General features: G+C 47.6%; 1 protein-coding gene across 2 annotated transcripts; it reads left to right on the top strand.

Moving 5' to 3' along the window:
• The first annotated feature begins 702 nt into the window (after nucleotides 1–702).
• LOC144167671 (uncharacterized) lies at nucleotides 703–20,260 on the top strand. 2 transcript variants are annotated; one of them, XM_077696859.1, is made up of 5 exons: nucleotides 703–779; nucleotides 2,299–2,320; nucleotides 3,403–3,532; nucleotides 14,395–14,794; nucleotides 19,963–20,260. In XM_077696859.1, the coding sequence occupies exons 1-5, from the start codon at nucleotides 723–725 to the stop codon at nucleotides 20,194–20,196; spliced, it is 843 nt and encodes a 280-aa protein (XP_077552985.1). In that variant the 5' UTR covers nucleotides 703–722; the 3' UTR covers nucleotides 20,197–20,260. The 2 variants fall into 2 exon arrangements, with proteins under 2 accessions (XP_077552985.1, XP_077552986.1); XM_077696860.1 differs by having other exon boundaries at nucleotides 717–773.
• Nucleotides 20,261–20,530: the final 270 nt, after the last annotated feature.

Below are 20,530 nucleotides of genomic sequence, written 5' to 3'. Positions count from 1 at the left end.
GTTATAATCAAAACCGAATGACGGTGCCTCTTTAAACAAATCGTTGCGTGAAGTAGCCGTCGAACGTGGTTGAACGCTGCCCTGTTGTTATCAGCTTTGACCGCCGACCGATTATACAAACTGACCCGCCGCGGTGGCTCAGTGGCTAAGGCGTTGCGCTGCTGAGCACGAGGTCGCGGGTTCGATTCCCGGCCGCGGCGGCCGCTTTTCTGATGGAGGCGAAAAGCAAAAACGCCCGTGTGTACGAGATTTCGGCGCACGTTAAAGATCCCCAGGTGGTCAAAATTAATCCGGAGCCCTCCACTACGGCGCGCCTCATCGCCTGCGTTGCGTCGGCGCGTTAAACCCTACAATCAATCAATCGATTATACAAACTAACAAACGGCAGTAGCAGTTTTTGTTTTGGTTTGTGACGCGGTTCTCTGTTTTCCCCGTGACCCCCACGCTTTTATTCGCATTCTACCGTTAGAGATGAGAGAGAGAGAGAGAGAGAGAGAGAGAGAGAGAGAGAGAGAGTCGGTGAAGGTCAATGTCGGCCTGAATGCTTCTGCCTGGATTCCTTCGCGTCTGTTGTTTGTATATGCTAGCAGGCGAAGAACAGACCATTTGGCCCGGCAGCCAATCAGCAGCCGGCGTTTGCGACAGCTGCGGTTTGGAACATATCCAGGTTTTTCGAGCAAAATAGCAGGCAAAATATTTTCACAGCAGTGGTCGCAGCTTCCATGGGTGGCTTGTGTTTGTTTCCTGCCTCGGCGACCCTCGTCCATCTGGCTGTCTGTGTTTGTAAAACATTTGTCGACCTCTCAGTGTATTCCAGTGTCAACTAAGGCGCTAAGCTGGGCGAGTTGGTTACTAACTAAGGAATCGGACTAGCGAACACTAACACAAAGACAAAAATAAAAAGGAGACGAAACACACGCTGGCGTGTATTTCGTCTCCTCTTTACCTTCGTTTTTGTGTTAGTTTTCGATGTGTTTCGTCTCCTCTTTTCTGGTGTCTTTGTGTTAGTGTTCGATGTGTTTCGTTTCCTCTTTACCTTTGTCTTTGTGTTAGTTTTCGATGTGTTTCGTCTCCTCTTTACCTTTGTCTTTGTGTTAGTTTTCGATGTGTTTCGTCTCCTCTTTGTCTTTGTGTTAGTGTTCCCTAGTACGATGAATTCCTTTCTTGAATGTGTTTTGGTGCATTTAAAGGCGATAGGACCCGACGTTAGGACTCTAGTGAGCGCGAACCAGCACTAAACACGCATTAGTTTAACGGAATGGCGGTTATTCATAGAGAAGCCAATTCTTCTAGGGTTACTTCTGAACGTGCGGGCATGAGTCGCGGTTTGTATTGTGCTTTGTGAGTGCATGCAGTGTTCGCGCTACCGCAACACCAATGTGAGACAAATTGTTTCTAATTTGCCTCTACCTGGCTGCCTTGTGATCGTGTATAATTTTGACCTACCTCAACCTCTCATCCTGAAAACTGTCGTAAACTGAAAACTGTCCTGATAGCTGTCGTAAAGATAGATGCATAGATAAATAAGGATAGATAGATAATAGATAATAAAGATAGATGAAGATAGACAGAAAGGTTGTGGTTCTACGTAAAATCGGCGCATTGTCGTGAGGTGGGCGTAGCAGCGACAGAATTGACTGGAATGGCTCCTTTCAAGTTCAAATTAATTTTAGTCTTATTATACGGCAACGTAAATCCTGCAACCTCGTCAGATTGTTAATACACACAGCTAGACGGAAAATGATATTTAATTGGAACTCCGCATGAACGAGTTATAAGTAAAACATTGGCTGCAACACGAGAAACACTGCGCTGCATGTTAATATTTCAAAGTGCTAATACATTTCATGAACAGGATTGTATGCTTCGCGATACCGTTATCGGTTATGCTTGCCGCGTTCGTGGGGGGCTATAAATTAGACAGGCATTTATTCGTATATTGCTTTTATTCCCGGGTTTTGTTTTGGAAATTTTGTCTCACGGCACCTAATACCCTGACTGTGGCGTTGACGTATGAGGCTGTACGTTCTGTGTTTCGGGCCCCTTTAAAACGTTTGAGAGAATTGCATGCTGCTTCAGTAAAGATTTTGAAAGTTGACATAACGAACTTCAAAGTACTATTACAACTTTCCCTCGGAAAACTGCTGACGACTTTTAATGATACTGTTAAATATTTTGCTCTAGAAATACTCTTATATATATATATATATATATATATATATATATATATATATATATATATATATATATATACATAACGGCGTGTATAAAAACTTCTTTTTTTTCGTGTTCCCACAGGTACTACTTCTGGTAAATTCAGGTAATGCAATTATTTCTACATATTGAGAAATTTGGTGCTTTGAATTGCTCGTCATTCCTTGATGCTTTTCTCCATCTGAATGTAGCCTTGCTTTATGCAAATTATTCAATCGTTAACGCGTAATACGAGAAAAAGTTTAGGCAAAAAATTCCCCCGCATTTCACCGAGGGGGAGAATGTGAAAGTGCGAATGCACGGTTGTCGGCCCGCTTGCGGCGCTTGCGCTCGGCCCCCGCAGCCCACCGCCTCGCCGCCTTCTCTTCCATCTCTTCCATCGGGTTTGTAGTATCACGTGTACACCATGCAGTTATCAAGCCGCTATAACGCCGCTGAGTCGCCAACGCACGCCGCTGACGACGTAGTTTGAATGCGTTAAAGATATAAGGCGCGTCACTAACATTGATATCACCGTCGCGTCCGTGGCTTGGTCGGTAGAGCGTCGCGCTGCGGCCGCAAAGTCCTCGGATCGAAACCTGGCGCCGGATGCTGTTTCCTTTTTAAATATAGAGGAGCACTGCGGACGCCGCCGCCGCCGCCGCCGCCGGTGGATGGTTTGGGGTCGCTTATAAAGTGCGCACTTAAAAAAAAGAAGTGGCTCCAATTTATGCCGTGAAGGTGGTACGACTGCGAAGCTGTGAACGGCACCCTCAACGATCACCCATGCGACGTCACTTGGATTCTCACACTTGCCTCCACAAAGAGTAAAACCAGAGACAAGTGAAACGCTTTCTATTACTGCACAAAATTCCCGACTGATTTCTGTTCTTCTTCTTCTGGCTGTCCTTGCGGTGCCTTTATTTCCTGTGTCTACCCAAGGTAGCCTGGAATGAAATGAAGAAGGTGCTATTCCGGTCTCCCTTTTTTATATGTAAAAGCGCGGTGACGTCACTAAGTGTTTTCTATGCTGTTGGCTACTTTTGCACTCAGAGCAGCTTACGCAAACGCAATCTTTACCGGTATGGCCTATTCCCCTGGGTCGCCTTCTTAATGATGATAGTTTTCTGCTGACATCATCAAAAAGTTGCTTGGGGGAAGAGGTATACTGCTTCGCAGTAAAAAGCTCAAGTCGACTTTTCTTTCCAGCTTATGCGCAAGACATCAACCTTGAAATCGAGTTAATTCTTTCAACACGTGAAAGGTGCGAAAAAGATGGAAAGAAGCTCTTGGATATTGACATCGATGGCACCGTCGGCGACAGGCGCCCTGCAGACAAGTAAGTCGATAAGGACAGACTAAAAACCTAGACATCGGATTTGCTGCAACTACTTGTGAGAACCACTACGCCGACACTGCAACACTGCATGCCCCTACAAAAACTAACGGGCGCGTGCTATGGAACGCGAAAAAGCAAATGGGACCGCTTCTTTAGTTGCCGTTTTTGTGTCTTATTTACCGCGGAGCTGTTCACGGACCGTAAGTTCGGGGTTCGTGCGTGCCGAAAACTCCCCGAGAAAAGGCCGAGCGCGCGTACCTCGAGCCCACGTTCGTCAAGCCAAGCATACCCGCTTGGGGAGCTTGGCCGGCCACAAAAACACTCCAGCGTTCGCCGTATCGTGGCAAAACTTGCGCAGAACGAGGAAGACACGTCATAGCGTACGCCTACCATTTGTTTTTCCTCTTGTCGTCGTGCGCATGCGCTGTGTACCGTAGAAGAGGCGCGACTTGAATGTCGAAGCTGCTGTAGGTGATCATTCACTCCACATGACCCAATCACAGATAGTTCGCCCGGCCGAGGAAGAAGCCGCGCTTCGAGAGGCTCGGCGTGCAAAGCATCCGCTAGATACGATGAGTCACGCTTGCAGAGTGGCGTACGGACACGCCTACCGAAAGGACGAGCTCAATCCGGCCTTGCTCAACATAAGACCATTGAAGTGGCATGCCGCCGACGTCAACCACGACACCACAACGATACTAAAACTCAACTTTGTGTCCGTCAGGGATCGCCTACAACAGCTTAGCCATTAAAGTCTTGCGCGTGAGCGCAAGCTTCCCTGAATTTTTTTTTTTTTTTGCTGATGCGCGGGATATGGAACTCTTTGCAGCAAACAGCTATTCCAGTCACATCACGGAAGATACCTTCTGCGGGGGTCAACGTAACCAAAAAAAAGGCGTTCGCGTGGACGGGCAGAATTAACTATCCAATTCTTGTCTTCAAAAGAGAAGCATTATTTAACTGGAGATAGTTCATAGCTATAGCTTTACAGGCACCCACCCGTAAGAATTCCAGCATCTTTACAACAAAAAAATTGCGTAGTGCGAATAGAGGAAGTGTGCTTCAATTTAGGCCGGGTTCAGACTGTTGCCGCAACTGTCTTAATAACTTAATAGAATGACGTCATTTCATGGCTTAGCCAACCGAACTGCGTGACATGTCGTTTTTTTTTTACGTCCATAGATCGCGAGATGGCTTTTGCGTCGGTAGTTTGAACATGGCCTAACCCGACGTTCCCTCCGCCGCAATCGTATACATACTGATTATGCTGTGGTGCACCCTTTACTCCGTGATGGATGGCTATAAACACAGACACACAAAGCTATTAAAAATGGGATTAGCAGAGGATAAGAACCCTTCGCATTAACACAAAAATACTGTGGTTGATTACTCTGTCATAGGAATCGGTAAAACACGAAAGTGAAATGTGCAGCCAAATCTGCAGCTTAGCATGATTTGCGGGTCGGCGGCTGCCTTTGTTGGTGGGCTTGGCGAGCGCGCGATCGCTTCGGCCAAGGGGTACTGGCGTCATTTCCGTAACAGATATGACGTCAGTGAAATCTTGGTGTATCCCGGCATAAACCACTTTCATGTTAAACTATAAAACCCGAAAACGAACAACCCTACGTATAACGTACTCTTTAGTACAAAAGGTTACTTCCTCGCAAGAAGCTCTGTGTGCAGGGGTGCACCCTTTACAGGCCGCTTGCTTCGTTGTACTGGCCGATCACTTCCGTGACGGATATGACGCTACTCAAATGTTTGTGTACCCCGGAATAAAACACTTTCGTGTTAGAAATATTCCTCGGTGCGCTTAAGATACGTACTTTGTAGGTGACAGCCTGCTCATACTTATACTGCCACATAGTATTTGGCCTCTCCACTTTCGTTTCTTTGTCTTTTGGCGCAGTTGTGGCCCTTCAATCCCCAGCACCCCAGGCTCACAGTTTTCGCGGCCGGGGTGCCGCTTTTGTACTTGTTTCATCATGTTTACCACTCACGCGTCACGCAATGGGCGAACCTTTGTCCCCCTGCTGGCGACTTGTGAAGATAGCACGGTGGTAATGCAGTGGACTCCTGCTTTGGAGACCTGGGGTTAAATCCAATAGAAAGCTCAAACTGTTTTTTTTTAGGAGAGGAGCCCCTTGGGGGATTGGGCTGTTAGTGTCTCATGTAGTAACGGTACTAAAACACACAGCCACTCATTTACGCCTCGCGCTGGAACGCTTCGTAACGCGTGCTACAAAAATTAGCCGCGTAACTCCTCCTTTCGTTGCAAATGTCGACAAAAGACGATAGTCTTTGTCGAAATTTGCCAATAAATGCCTCTCTTCACTTTTTCGCTCACCTCTCATGTTGTTCCTCTGGCATCGCGCTCCTCCCAAGGTAAACACACTAAAGGTTTGCCCAAGTCAATTTAAATTTACAGCATTCCCCTGCTCCATGCCGGGTGCCTCGATGTCAGCGCTGCCGTAAGGCAGAGACGCGCGTAAATCGAGGCGACCTACTTCAACGTTTAAAGAACCGCATTCCCCTACTCCATGTGCGTTCCAAGCAGAACGGGGAGCCCATCTAGTGGAACCTTTCGCAACTGTTGCAGCTTGATTTCTTAAAATGCCATCAGAAGCTATGGTGGCGCGTACGACAGCAGGCGACAATGTGAATTTTTTTATGCAGTGAAAGTTATATTTCATTTCGCTGAAATCAAGCATATCTGAGTTCTTTTTTTTTGTAAAAGAACACTGTAAATATCCCTTGTGTATTAGTTTTCTGTCTTATATTTGCGTAATGTCTTGTTCTTGTTCACAAATGTTGACAAGTATGAGCATATAAACTTGGCTTAAACGTTTAGATTTGGCTGTGAGTATATAAGATTATTGCGCAGACTTCGTTTCACTTTGGCCGGGTGGCTGAATCGAGTCACAGACAGACATACATACAGACAGACAGACCAAAGTTTCCGGGTTTGAGTAGCCCAAGGAAGACTATCGTCTATATACATAAGAAACTTTATTTGCACCAGTCAAAAGCACAGAATAACCTCCGTGCCCCCCCCCCCCCCTCAGTCGGCCGGGATCCCTTGGGACACGGCGGCTTCTAAGGCGAGACCGATGACTTTACGCTGAGTGCTTGAGGTCCGGCTGAGTAGTAGGACCTCCCAGGATGCAGTATTTCTATGTGGTTTGTAGTGAGAGGGACACGTCCACGCCATGTGGACGATGTCCACGACGCCGTTACAGTTCTTGCATCTAGAGTCGTGTACTTTGTGGTGCCATTTGCTGTAGTTTCCTCCAGTAGACCTTTTATTTCCTGCTGAGCTGTGGATTAACCGGGGGAAGTATACCTTACGCCCTAGTCTATAATGTTGGGTAATTTTGTGAAAATTTCAAGTTCGTCTACCCTCTGGGATGGTTGTAGAAACGGGTCTAGGGCATCCTCGGCGATCGTCCGGAAAGTAAGACCTCGGGCGGCCGCATGCGCCTTTTCGTTCCCGATGAGACCCCGATGAGCTGGAGCCCAAATAAGCGTCACCTGTTCGGCTGTCACTTTTGCATTCGCGAGAATTTTCCAGGCAGCGTTGGAAATCCTGCCTTGGTCGTAACTTCTAATGGCTGACTTAGAGTCGCTAACTATCACCCACGTTCCTGGCTTAATCAGCGCCAGGGCGATGGCAGCCTCCTCTGCTTTGTCGCTACTAAGTATTGTGCAGCATGAGTGCGGGATTCCGTCTTCCCTTACTTCCACTGCCGTGTAAGCTTTCTTTCCTAGGGGTTCTGCGGCGTCGGTGTATAGGACGTCCGGCCTGCCTCCGTATCTGATTTGCAGGGCGATGACCCTGCTCCTACGTCTGCACTCGTGCTATGCCGGATTCATGCTCCTGGGTAGGGGCGATATCGTTAGCTTCTGTCTAACATTCTTAGGAAGGTCCTTCATGTCCTTAGCAATCTCTATGGATTTGTAGCCTAGTCGTTCTAGTATTCTCCGACCTGTTCGACTGCCTAGCAGTCGTTGTTGCTGCGACGCCTTGGTCGCCTCGATGAGCTCGTCTAGGGTGCTCGAGACGCCCAGGCTGGGTATCTTGGCCGTCGAGGTGTTCGGGGGAAGACCCAATGCACTTTTTATTCCATTTTTTTAATGATAATGTATAACTTAATTTTATCTGCCTTGGTGAGTTTCAGGAATGCGAAAACAAACAGAATCCGGCTAACGCCAAAGGCCTGAAACAGCCTGAGGAGGTTTGCTTCCTTCATCCCACCGTGTTTGTTGGATATACGTTTTAAGATTCTACAGATGTGCTCTATACTGTTGTCTAGTTTGCTAATTGCCTATGTGTTTTTGCCATTTGCCTGGACGTGTTGTCCGAGTACCCTGATGCGTTCTACCGCGGGTATCGGTCTTCCGCCGGCTCTCAGCATTATGTCATAATCGTTTCGAGATGCCTTCCTAAAATTGTTTGGAACAATGAACAGTGCCTCCGATTTTTCAGCAGAGCATTTTAGTCCTATTGGCCCTAGATATTTTTCGACCTCGCATATGGCCTTTTGGAGGACATCCTTAATGTGCCCATCGCTGCCACGGTTGATCCATAATGTGAGGTCGTCTGCACGTATGTAACGTAGGTCTTCTATCTTATTTAGTCTCTCGGGGAGCCCTATCATGGTGATGTTGAAAAGGGTAGGAGATAAGATCTATCCCTGCGGCGTGCCCTGATTTTCTAGTTGTATGTTTTCGAGGGATGCTCCCCCTAGCTTTATGGTCGCTGTCCGGTTAGAGAGAAAATCCCTCACGTAGTTCAATGTTTTCACACCTACGTTTAGTGGGCTCAGGTTACTCAGGATTGCGGTATGCTTAATAATAACAAAAGCCTTAGCGACGTCTAGGCCAACTCTGGTGTCTTGGGTAACTTTCTCTATGATTTCCTCTTTATTCTGGAGCATCACGTCGCAGATGGACAGTTCGGCCCTGAAACCGATCATGGTGTCTGGAAACAGCTCTTTGTCCTCAAGGTACCTGCTGAGTCTAGTTTGGATGACGTGTTCCATCAGTTTTCCTACACACGACGTGATGGAGATTGGCCTGAGGTTTTCGAGTCCGAGCTTCTTTCCTGGTTTTGGAATGAGGGCTAAATTAGCCTCTTTCCGTTGCGGAGGTATCTCTCCTCTATCCGAGCACCTCTGCGTGTAATTAGTTAAGTTTACGCCTCGCGCTTGAACATTTCGTGCTTCAATGAGACGAGACTTTTATAGCAAAGTTTTATACCTCTACCCCGACAGTTCATATCCGTGGGCAAAAACATTAAGGCGCCAAGATTACACTTAAACACTGCTTGCTTCGCCCTTCCCCAGGTTTCACTTTAGTGGAGATGGCCCTGGTTTATTTTATTTGTTTTTGTAAAGGTGGCTGTTTTCTGCACCAGACAAGAACAACAACAAAAACAACAACAATGACGGTTTTCAGCAGACTGGGGTGCTTAAGGCTTTCGCTTTTAAAAAAAAAATGAAGGAAGCTCACACTAACGCGGAAGACTTCGAAGGTGTACGCAACCTTCACGACCATCACGACGGTTTAAGTCCACGACTGCAGCCGATTTCCTTCTTCTTCGCTGCCGCGACGACCTGTGTTCGAGCTCCATCATTTTTACGATAAGTGTGAGCTTCCTTTATTTTTTTGGAAGTGGCGATCATTGGACATCACATCGGAGGAGCGCACGTTATGGCGTGTCTTATGCGCTCAGGCCTCTTCTCTGTTATGCGCGAATGCCGCAGAATATCGGCATAAAAAGGCATTCGCAATTGCTGTAATTCACTCCTCATCATCTCCTCCTCTTACAACCCTCACCCTCCACACACGTCACCCGCATGTCGCGGAAGAGGCGGCAATCGCACTGACATTAACCCAAAGTGCCACCCCTGAAATCATATTCTCGGTTTCGAAAACGGCCGCGCAAACTTTGTCAAAAGCCTCGTTTCCGCCCCGGAACCGAAAATTCTCTGCCTAAATTCGCCATCCGACACGGTCGAACTCTAATGGTTCCCGGCCCACACGGGCATTAGAGAGATGGAGATGGCCCACACGGCCGCCCGAACACTTGTCACCCGGTAATACGATGTGGACTCTTCCCTCCATGGAGCCATAGCGACCACGGACAGTCTCCTCATATTCAGAGAGATCACACAGCGTTACCGCCTCCCCCGCAGCAAGCTCCTCCCCCCCCCCCCCCTCTCCCCCCCCGTTCGCTCATACCTCACTCTGGAGGAGGAACGCCTCTGGCGACAACTTCAAGCAGAATCTCAACCCTGCAGAGCCGCCCTACATCATGTTCACACCTCCATCTACCCATCCTTACTCTGCCCCCGCTGCGGTGAAAGAGCCACCATCCAACACCAAATGTCGGCTTGTGCAGAGGACCCATTACCTCCAATTAATTCCCCTGACTAGTAGATGGAAGCGTTGGGCCCCTTGGACCCCCAGCTCCAGAAGGAGATCGTGACTCGCGAGGGTGAAGTCGTCACGACCCGAATCCTTTATGTGAATAAGTTCTCTCTCTCTCTCTCTCTCTCTCTCTCTCTCTCTCTCTCTCTCTCTCTCTCTCTCTCTCTCTCTCTCTCTCTCTCTCTCTCTCTCTCTCTCTCTCTCGGTTCGAGCAAACATTGCCACAATTGCGGTGAACGCTGGAGTGTTTCTCGTTCCGAGCAAGTGTTGGCACGATTACGGGGAATGCCGGAGTGTTTTTTTTTTTTTTTTTGCCAATATTGGCCATTGTCCTTGAAGGAGTATACGCTTGGCTTGACAAACGTGCGCCGGGGGGCGTTTCCAAAGGCTTCGCTGCGCAGCGCCTCGCGTGATATGTGTAATGTCGCTGCACGCACTTTCCTATTTAACTCCTGCTGAAAAGAGCCTGCCGTTCGGGCTCTACGGCCTCGAGGTAGAGTTCTGGGTGCTGGCGCTGACGGCCTGTGTTCGAGTCCAAGCGGGTGTAGCTCTTCATTTTTATTGCATTTTTTTTTCTTATAAATAAATTTTACGTATTGTTTATAATAATAGTTATTTGTTGAGTCTTAGGTCGCTTTAAATTCAGGTCTCAACTTATGACTACGTTAATCTAACGTTCTGCATCGCGCGAAGACACATGTTACGAGGGGTGGCTGTACAGCGAAGAGTTTGGAAATACGCCGCCGGGGGCGCTGGGCGGTGGCCGCGAGGCACGCACACACGAGGGCTCAGCATTTTCGTGGTTATTTTTTAACTGCCGGGCGGTCGTCGTGAGGTCCGTGCTCACGTGCGCGCGCTCGGCAGTTTTTTGGTGTTTTTAACTAAGAAAAGTAAAAATTACCATTTGCTAAACAGCTTCGCCGTTGAAACATCTGTGGACGTGCTCCCTCCTACCCACCTATTTCTTGTTTATGCTCGGGTATTATGCCGGTGCTTTCGCACTTACCGCTTTTATAACAAGAAAAAGGCATAAGTATGTGCGTGTTGAATGAATAAAGCGTAACAGTAAAATAAAATTGCGACTTTGATTTGAGATTTTGCAAAGGTTGGGTAAGGTACTACGCTTCCATTTCATTCAGGTGCCCCTGGAGCACGTAATGAATATACACGCATTTTGTCAGTTTCGATTATTTTCGATAGCTTTTCAAACGCGCTGAAACCAATGTGACTTGTACAGCTGGTTCATTTTTTGTGGCACGGTGTCTGCTGAGTAACTGATAGAAAGAATTGCGGATGTGTTCCAAGATATCCATTCACAGCGGCCACCGACTCTTGAGTTTCGACGAATCGTGGTGCGGTACTTCAAGCGGCACCGATAGAATTGTAAAAAAAGAATAAAAAAGTAAAAGAACATTTAGGCTTATCGGTGCACCACTTCATATAAAGAGAAAGAACAAGGGTTATTGGAAGGGAAAGGGTAAGCCCGAAACAAAATTTTAATTTGCTACTTCTCACAATGACGCTAAAGGTGCTTCCCAGTGAAAACCGCGAGCCTTCATCTAAGCTAGCTATGGGGCTATATCACATCAGAAGCCTTCCTCGCGCAATCGAGCGCAGTCGAGCGCCTCGTACGGGCACAGCATACTGCCTCGTCCCCCCCGCAAACTTTCGGAGAAGCGTCTCGCGCCGCCACGGCGAGCCGCCCTCCCCTCCCAATTTTTCGACAGTCTCCTCATATGCTTTCTTTCACTCTTCGGACTTGCCGTCGTTCGCTTGATGACACCGACGGTTACGGTCCTCGGTCCACTAACGGGCGCCAAAGGGCTGCGCCCTAAAACAAAATCCCCAAAACGTGCAAAAAACAACTGACCTAAAGGAAACGAAACTCCCCGAAATCCCATTTGTAATGCGCAAGTGTGTTATAATTCGAATTCCTGACACTTAAAGTTTACTAAACAATTAAAAATAACAGAAAACGTCGCTCACGGGATTCCAACTGTGAGCTGAACCACATAGTGCTCAGTTCCATTATACATGTAATTGAAAGCGGGTGGATTGATGTCCGAACGGGCTCCTATATGGCGCCATCTGTCACTTAACTGTGCTCACCAGGAAACGCCTACGCTTCACCGGGACAAGTGTACCTTGAAGAAAAAAAAATTGTCGTTTATCGCTTTTTCATAGAATCGGCAAAACATGAAAGTGAAAGGGGCCTTCACAGGAGCAGTTGAATGTTCAAGGAACCTCCCTCATGTGCGAAGGGTTCGAGAGCCTGACCCCGCCAGACGACGTGACGCCGACACGCAAAAAACAAAACAAAAAAAAAAAACAGCGGAGGGTTCCTCAATTCACGTGCGTCCTCCGTACACGAAAGCGCTGGCATCGAGGCGCCAATTGCCGGCGCTCATTAGCGTCATGATTCGTTACTTCGCTTCGCCTCTCCTAGACGGCAGGACCATCTGAATAAGTCATAAAGAATGCCGCAAGGCGCGTTCGTAGAGCTGCAGCTCACGTCTCGGTTCATAGAGCAGTGGGAAGAGAGTCGTGGGCTCGAAACCGGGCGCCGCCGCGTCAGTGGCACTTTTTTTGGCGACGTCACTTCCGTGATGAATATCACGTTACTGAGATCTTTGTGTACACGGGCCTAAAACACTTTCGTGTTAAAAGAACAAGAAAATGAAGCTTGCTTCAGTATACAGTTTAAGATGATCATAGAAGCAAACTGAAATATGCACACTACACGCGCGTAGTGTGCATTTGATCAAGAAAATGCAATTTAACACAGTCCAATCTACAGCCCATGAGTAAAGCCGATATCAAGTAATAAAAAGCTACGAAAAGATGCCGAAGCGTATGAAGGTTCACAATATAAATGCTGCTATTCATGAAAATTTAACTGAGGTAGATAGAAGTACTTACACGGTTCAATTTTCTTTCCCTAGCGCATCCCACAAGCCTACAATATCGTGTTTTGGGACGGGGCCAAAGCGAACCAATGGCGCATGATGCTCCTTTCGTTCCCTGTTACACCTCGGTTAAACATTGATTCCGTAATGTCTAGTACCGGGAGGACACAGAAGGCTGTCCGGGCCTTCGTCGCACCGGATAAATGTATACGTATTTACGTGTAAACGCTGCACTCAAGCAAGTCTGTGCGACAGGATCTCTTGGAGCCCACGAATTCGAAGAACGAGACAGAAGATTCCTATAGGATCCTACCTGTAGCAATGTTACTGTCTATTGGTGTGGCCCAGCCAATCCAGAACGTAACCATGCATTGAAGTGCAAAGGAGACTGGGGCGTTAGCGTGTTTTTTAGTAAAATTTTTTTTTAAATAGATCCATTCTAATGGTTCTTTGCACATCTATGTTTGCCTATTCATTATCTGCGACGTTGCGGTGACGTATAGCATCCACTAGAGAACTCTGATGGGGCATTTTCGAACAACTTTTTCAATAAAGCGGTAACACCTGCCGTCAGCTACTCGTAGACACTACTCAACAGGATACCGCATCATAGGCAGCGCTGACTGAGCCGCAAAATACAGTATAGGGTTGCGGTGCTTCGTGATAAATAGCCCAAAAGCTCCACGTAATTTTTCAACGACTGCTGGGCAAGACAATGTCCTCTGGGCAGCCCTGAATCAACCACTCATGCCTTTTCAGGAAATCACTACAGCTGCTGCACCAAGACATTGTTACTGGGCAATAAGCGAAAGCAAGCTACGAATCACCGTCATTTTTGTAAATGAACTAAAAACAACTTGCCTATGGCTTTAAAATGCTGAAACTGTTATATTTTCAATATGAATAATCGCACCTGTAGGTTGGAAGAAACCTGCGAAGGCGCATGAAATTTGCTGATTCCAGATTCGATGCATCCAATGTATGTGTGTGTATGTATGTGTGTGTGTGTATGTATGTATGTATGTATGTATGTATGTATGTATGTATGTATGTATGTATGTATGTATGTATGTATGTATGTATGTATGTATGTATGTATGTATGAATGAATGAATGAATAAATGTATGAATGTATGAATGTATGTATGTATGTATGTATGTATGTATGTATGTATGTATGTATGTATGTATGTATGTATGTATGTATGTATGTGTGTATGTATGTATGTATGTTTGTATGCATGTGGGTATGTGTGTGTATGTATGTATGTATGTATGTATGTATGTATGTATGTATGTATGTATGTATGTATGTATGTATGTATGTATGTATGTATGTATGTATGTATGTATGTATGTATCTGTGTATGTATGCGTGCATGCATGTATATATACATCGGTATATGCATGTGTACGTATGCATCTATGTATGCACGTATTTACTTACGTGTGCATGTATGACGAGTGTATAAGTGTGCGCCTTTGCAGGGAATAATAAATCTTCGCTACTTTCTTTCCTCCTAGACCAGGTGTTTCGGCCCGCAAAGGAGATATTCACTTTGAATCCGTCAAGAATGTGCAATCGACTTCAGTAAAGGCGCTCGACCAGCACTACCACAACAAGCAAGGAAGGAAATCATTGACGGTTAACCTGGTTCGATCCACCACTCGCTCAACCACAGTGTCCACGCAAGTACTTCGAGGGATTCGGACAAGGCTAGCGGGCCAATTGTTGGCAAAGACACCTGAGCTGAGCGGCCTCCCAAGCGGGGAGGGAAAATTTGAAGGAAGCGTTCTTATTGATCTCAGCAAAAGTTCGACGAAAGAGGAAAGAAGCACGGAGAAATTCTCGCTGGAACAAAAGGTCACGGTTCCACCCAGAACGATAACTCACGTCATCTGGCTGATTTCCGAACAGAAAATGGTACGTGAACCCGCTGCCATAATACAACAGTGTGGTAAACCATCATGGTGTAGTGTGTGTGATTGGTGTGGCCTAGCTCCGTCGATATCACCGCGGTGCACTGCGTGCACGTAGTTGTTGTAGGCTGTCGGTTGACCTTGAGCTGCAATAATAGTGCAGCTAGTCGCGTCGTAGGGCCGCGTTTCTCCAAAACTAAAGGAATAAAATGCATTACAAAAAAGCTTTTCTAAAATTTATCAGCCTAGTCTTATTGTCGAAACATAATGAATCATACTCATTTCGCTTAGAAGGTGATCGATTGCGGCGAATAGCGCAAGCACGCTTCTAGACTAAAAATCACAGACGTTTTGGCAGAGCCAACCACGAAATTCCGTGCGAAAGTAGCATACATTCCTTCTTATCGACCGTAGCTTTAGGTCACCTATGTATCGGTGCGACCAAGTGGTGTACTAAGCCATGTCGGCTACAGGCGCCGAGGCGGGAAGAGACATGAATGTTGCACGACCATTTTCACAATCTGAGATCGCTGCATTGCTGTGAGGTCATGTTTTGACATTATATAGGACGCCAACAGAATTTCTCTGCAAAATCGCAAAGTTTCGTATTACCACAGAGTAATGCCAAGACTCTGGTATTGCTCTTTCAGTGCATCATATTATCAGCCCCTTTTTAACCCTTAGCAGAAACAGCTGTGGCCGCTTTTGATCTAAAAATACAAGGAGCACATTCGAAGCCACGACAGGTATTCGACAATTGTCGAGGGAGACTAGTTAAATTCTCTCTGTGCCTGTTCTTGTGCATGAGTTATAAGAAAAAAAGTTCAAGCAAAGGAATTCGATGAGATAGGAAAGTACAGCGTTTCTCATTCATATTATTGGCAAAGCCCCTTGGGGGCTGGGGCCATTGGCGTCTCCTGTCGTTGTCGTAATAGTCTTATGTAGTAAGGGCACTAAAACCCCGGGAAACTCGTCTACGTCTCGCGCTAGAACGTAACCCGTGCTAAAAAAAACACCGGGGCACTCGTTTACGGCTCGCGCTAGGGAGCTTCATGCGTCAAACACAAAGGCTTTTACAGCAAAACTGTATGCCTCTACCCCCCAACAGTTTCATCTCCGTTGGCAAAAACGCCAAGGCGCCAAGAATACACTTATACACTGCTTTCTCCGCCCCTCCCCAGGTTGCACGTTAGTGGAGATGGCCTGGAATTTCTTTCTCTGTTTTCTGCGTTTCCTTCTCGTTCCGTTAAAGTCATGCGCGCACCAGCTATTTCGAGCTACGTCCTTTAGTAATTATCTGTCCCGTGTGTTGGGCACTTAAACCACAGCAGTGGCGCTCGTACGAATCCGAAACCGTAAAATGTCTTCAATGTAATTAATCTACGGGAACACTTGTCGCTAATCCCCGTAACTGGTGGCAGAATAATAATCGCGATAAGTATTCTCAAGTTAGGTCACAGCTCCTCGTTTTTTGTCCCAGTATGAACCATTTGAGCCTTGCGCACTGTGCATACAATTCAAGTGGGCATTACGCTCAACTGTTAATGCGTTTAAATGTTTAAAGAAGGCATGGGCGGAACGTGCGTGCTGAAAAGACATTGATGCGGTTAGTTTCAATTAAGTAAACATTGCCTACATCTGTGTGCCTGGAACTTTGCAGTTTTTGTGACGCCTTTCAGAAATGCATGGTCACTGGCTGGTGACTGCGGTGGTACTGGAGGCTAGGGCTCGGGACTCGCGTCGCAGAAACAGGACAGGCGCTTGAGACAGGCGGAGCAGAGCAAGACTAACATTTATCTGGACGAGACGATCAACGAGGTGGACGTTACAATTACAAACAGCGTGCGACACTGAAGTGAATCCTAAAGACACAAAGTTCGCTAATGCGGAAAACTAGCATGTCCAAGTTCAGTTAAAAAAAAATAAACAGGTAATGGCAGAAACGTCTCATGTGCTGTGGGCACTTGATGTTGATCGTTCTAACGTTCTAGTTACGGCGGCTGTTGGTAGCTCGGCATGGTATGACCACGTTGCCCAGTCGAGGCCGGCGATTCCAATGCACGGCCGTCGCGAAGCCGGTAGACATGTGGCGCTGCAGTCTGGCACGGGAACTCCACGTCGCTCAATCGATGTTGGCGATTTAGGGTGCGTTCCAATTTACCCTTTAGACGGCTTCATTGCCGTCTTCGCGGACAGTCCGCCATATGTTAAGCCCCATATCGAACATATCGAACGCGATTTCGCTCACAATGGATAGATATATCGAACTCTCCCGCGCCAGATTTTCCGCTCTCCTTAGGCATGCGGCACCCGCAATACATCGGCTAGCAGCGGTGGCGCGGATGTCGCTTGCGACTCCCGCGCGAGCTCTAGGGAGGGAGGAGGAATGCCTTTAATGATGAGAAGTCAGCCTGGCAGCGAGCTTGGCTTGCTACTTCACATGAATATGAGAGGTGCAAAAGTGAAAGAAAGCCATGACACAAAAACTCATACAGACATTACAAACACAAATAAGCACGCACGAACTGACCGACGCAGGTTCGCGCACACAGCACACGCACAGTGATATAGTTAAGGCAAACGGTCACAGGATTTTGTTCAGGCCGGAGTCACGGAGAAATGACACCAAGGCCCATGTACTCCGTGTTGCCGCGGCAGTTGACTGCCATGGGCCAATGGCATCGCAAAGTTTCAGTTGTGCATCAGCACGCAGTCCCAAGGTCGTCTTCAAGGTTAGCCGCGGGCTGTCGTAACGGAAACACACACACAGTACATGTTCTATGTCCTCACGAACACTGCATATGTGACAGTGAGGGGAGGCAACTCGGCGCATCCTGTACAGGTAGTGGCCGGTAGAAGCGACGTTGAGGCGGATGCGGTGAACAACTGCTTCGTCGCGCTTTCCCAGGCCACACTGCATACGGAAGCTGCAGGCGGGATCAATTCTGTACAACGGCTGATAATTGTTTGATCCATCCGTCCATATTGAGAATTGTAGCTGCCGCGCCACAGAGTACGCAAGTGTCGCGGCGTCACGTCGAGAAAAAGGAATCGGGATGACGACACTAGATTGGGTGTGGGCCGCGCAAGCTGGTTTGTCGGCCACCACATTCCTATTCACCCCAAAATGTCCAGGTAGCCACTGTAACACTACCTCGTGAAGCGAGCTGGCAGCCTGTGTATGCAGGGTGTGTATTTCGTGGGCCAGTTGTTCGCGCGGAAACGATGCCAGTTGTTGAAGCACCGCCCGTGAATATGTGAAAATCACCCACACAGAAGGTTCTCGCCCAATAATGCACTGCAAAGCGGAGCGCAAGGCAGCAAGTTCTGGTGCTGTTGATGTTGTTTTGTGGCTTAATGTGGCCACAATTGTAGTCCGCGTCGATGAAACCCAGATTCCAATCGCAGATGAAGTGGCCGTTACCGATGCATCGGTGTAGATAAGCTTGTAGTTACGGTAGCAATTCCACATGTGCTCTGGAGTGAAGTACTTTAAAGCTGGAATTGGCAACCTTGACTTATTGCTGATGCCCGGTACTGTGGTGACAATTCGCCAGGGGGAGTACACCCAAGGCGGGAGATGAAGCAGTGCAGGGTACTTCTGACACAAGATTGGTAGAGTGTCTTGCACATCTAAGGCGGAGCTAAAGCTCAGCGGATATCCATGGGCCCTAGTCGCCAGCCGCAAATGTAGGCGAAGTTGCTCCTCTTTGATGAGTAGACTGGGTAAGAAGTGCCTTGACTCTCGTATGGTTCCCAGCATAGAAGTTGTTTTCGGAAGGCCAAGACAAAACCACAGAGCTCGGGCCTCCATACTTTCTAACAGCCTTGTGTTGGCCTTGGAAGGAGGGCCGAGTGCTGGGAGGCTGTATCGGAGCAGTCCTTCGCAGAGTGCTGTGTAGAGACGTAGGAGGGGCCCAATAGAACACCCCCCTGAGCGGCTTGTCAGCATGCGTAACACCTGAGCAAAGGAGCCCAGCTTCTCCTCCAGGAAACGAACGTGAGGGGACAACGTCAGCGACCTGTCAAGTGTTACGCCCAGGAATCGGTGAGAGTCCACGAAGGGTATAGCCACCCCTGCCGCTGAAAGGTAATAGCGGGAGACATCACGTCTGGTGAAGGCTATTGCCGCACATTTCCTAGCCGAGATTTCGAGGCCGCGTCTGGTCAAAAAGTCCGCTATTGAATTGATGGCTTTTTGAAGGCGAGCTCGTAAAACTCGCCTGTTCCGGCCAGAGCTCCAGATACAGATATCATCGGCATAGAGTGATATTTCAACAGTGTGAGGCACGCACTTCTCAATTTCAATGAGGCTGATATTAAATAGGGTTTGGCTTAAAATGCCACCCTGTGGAAAACCTCGCGTGACATTGTGAAAGGCTCTTTCACCGTCCTTAGTGGGCATACAGACGGATCTGTCAGATCCGTCTAGCGTGTCCAAACGGGCCGTGGCAGAGTGGACCAGCTCCACGCATGCATGCTGTTGGCGCTGAAGCTCCACAGTGGGCGCTGCGGGCTGCGGTGTTGCCGATCTTCAAGTCCGCGCTACTCCCTGCCCGCACTTGCTCGGTTCGCTGGGTTCGCCGTTATTCCCTTGCATCCATGCTTGCCTCCGCTCAGTCGAAGACGCCGAGGGCTCAGTACCGCTTCCGAGCACGAGCGAAGCCATCGCTGCCGTGGCCCTGCTACGGCGATACTGCAGTGCCATTGAGCGCAGCTGTCTTGAGCTTGTCGACTGTTTAGATACCGTGGAGCAAGCACTCACCACCAACGCGTTGCGCTCCAAAAAGCAGGCTATACTCACGCAGTTCTTCCGCCCCAATAAACGATTATTTTCTTTCCGAGAAAGTGTCGTATCAGTAGTGAACTGCAGGGTGGTAAGAGCTCAGCGTTAGCTCGTGACTCAGTCGGCAGGATTGCTCTCATGGAACTTTTTTTCGCTTCACTTTCTATATCGAATTTTTGCTATATCGAGCTATTTTACAATAATCGCGCTGTTTGATATAAGTGGGCTTTACTATCTCATCTTCTCAAGAAACTTCTTTGTCGTCAACATCTTCTGACGCACACACCATCCCTGTCCTCTACCTCATCACAGTGACAGAATGATGATAAAATAATTCCAAATGATGACAAAACTAACCTTCTGCATTTTTCTGTTCCATGTATCAGACGGTTCAGTGGACGGCGACGGTCTACCTCGAAGGATATGTAAGGTTTTGGTACTCGGACCACACGGGCCAGCGTTTTCTACAATACGACCACGTTTGCAACAACGCAAAACTTCCAGGCTTCACCTACGGCAACAAAAGTGTTCCCTGCGCGGTGACAGCGACAGGCGTTGTGAAGGTTGAAGGTGGCCATGACAGCCACATTGTCCTTGACGAAAGAAAGATGCCTTACTAAGGACAAGCTTGCCCTGGAAAATACGCAATGAAAAATACTCTGGAAATACTCTAATTCTAATTGATTAAAATACATGCTTACTTGCATGAGAGACTCATCTTTGCGTTACAGGTATTTTTTGTGCCAGTCGGAAATGTTACTAACACGTATTGATTAGCTAGTTGGTTGTTGGCAATTAGGTGGACTGAACTAAATAGCGCGAGGGAAGACTGGGCTCAACAGAGAATTTAAAGTTGTTTCTGACAAGTTTTTTTATGTCAAGCCCCAAAGAGCTAGCACAGAGCTTTACAGGGCTGGTGAGTTAAATCATCAAATGTCTCACACACGCACGCAC

The sequence above is a fragment of the Haemaphysalis longicornis genome, unplaced genomic scaffold (assembly GCF_048455015.1).
Source record: "Haemaphysalis longicornis isolate Haplotype H1 unplaced genomic scaffold, Haemaphysalis longicornis Haplotype H1 scaffold_2, whole genome shotgun sequence".
Classification (NCBI taxonomy): domain Eukaryota; kingdom Metazoa; phylum Arthropoda; class Arachnida; order Ixodida; family Ixodidae; genus Haemaphysalis; species Haemaphysalis longicornis.
This window is presented reverse-complemented; position numbering and strand designations above follow the sequence as displayed.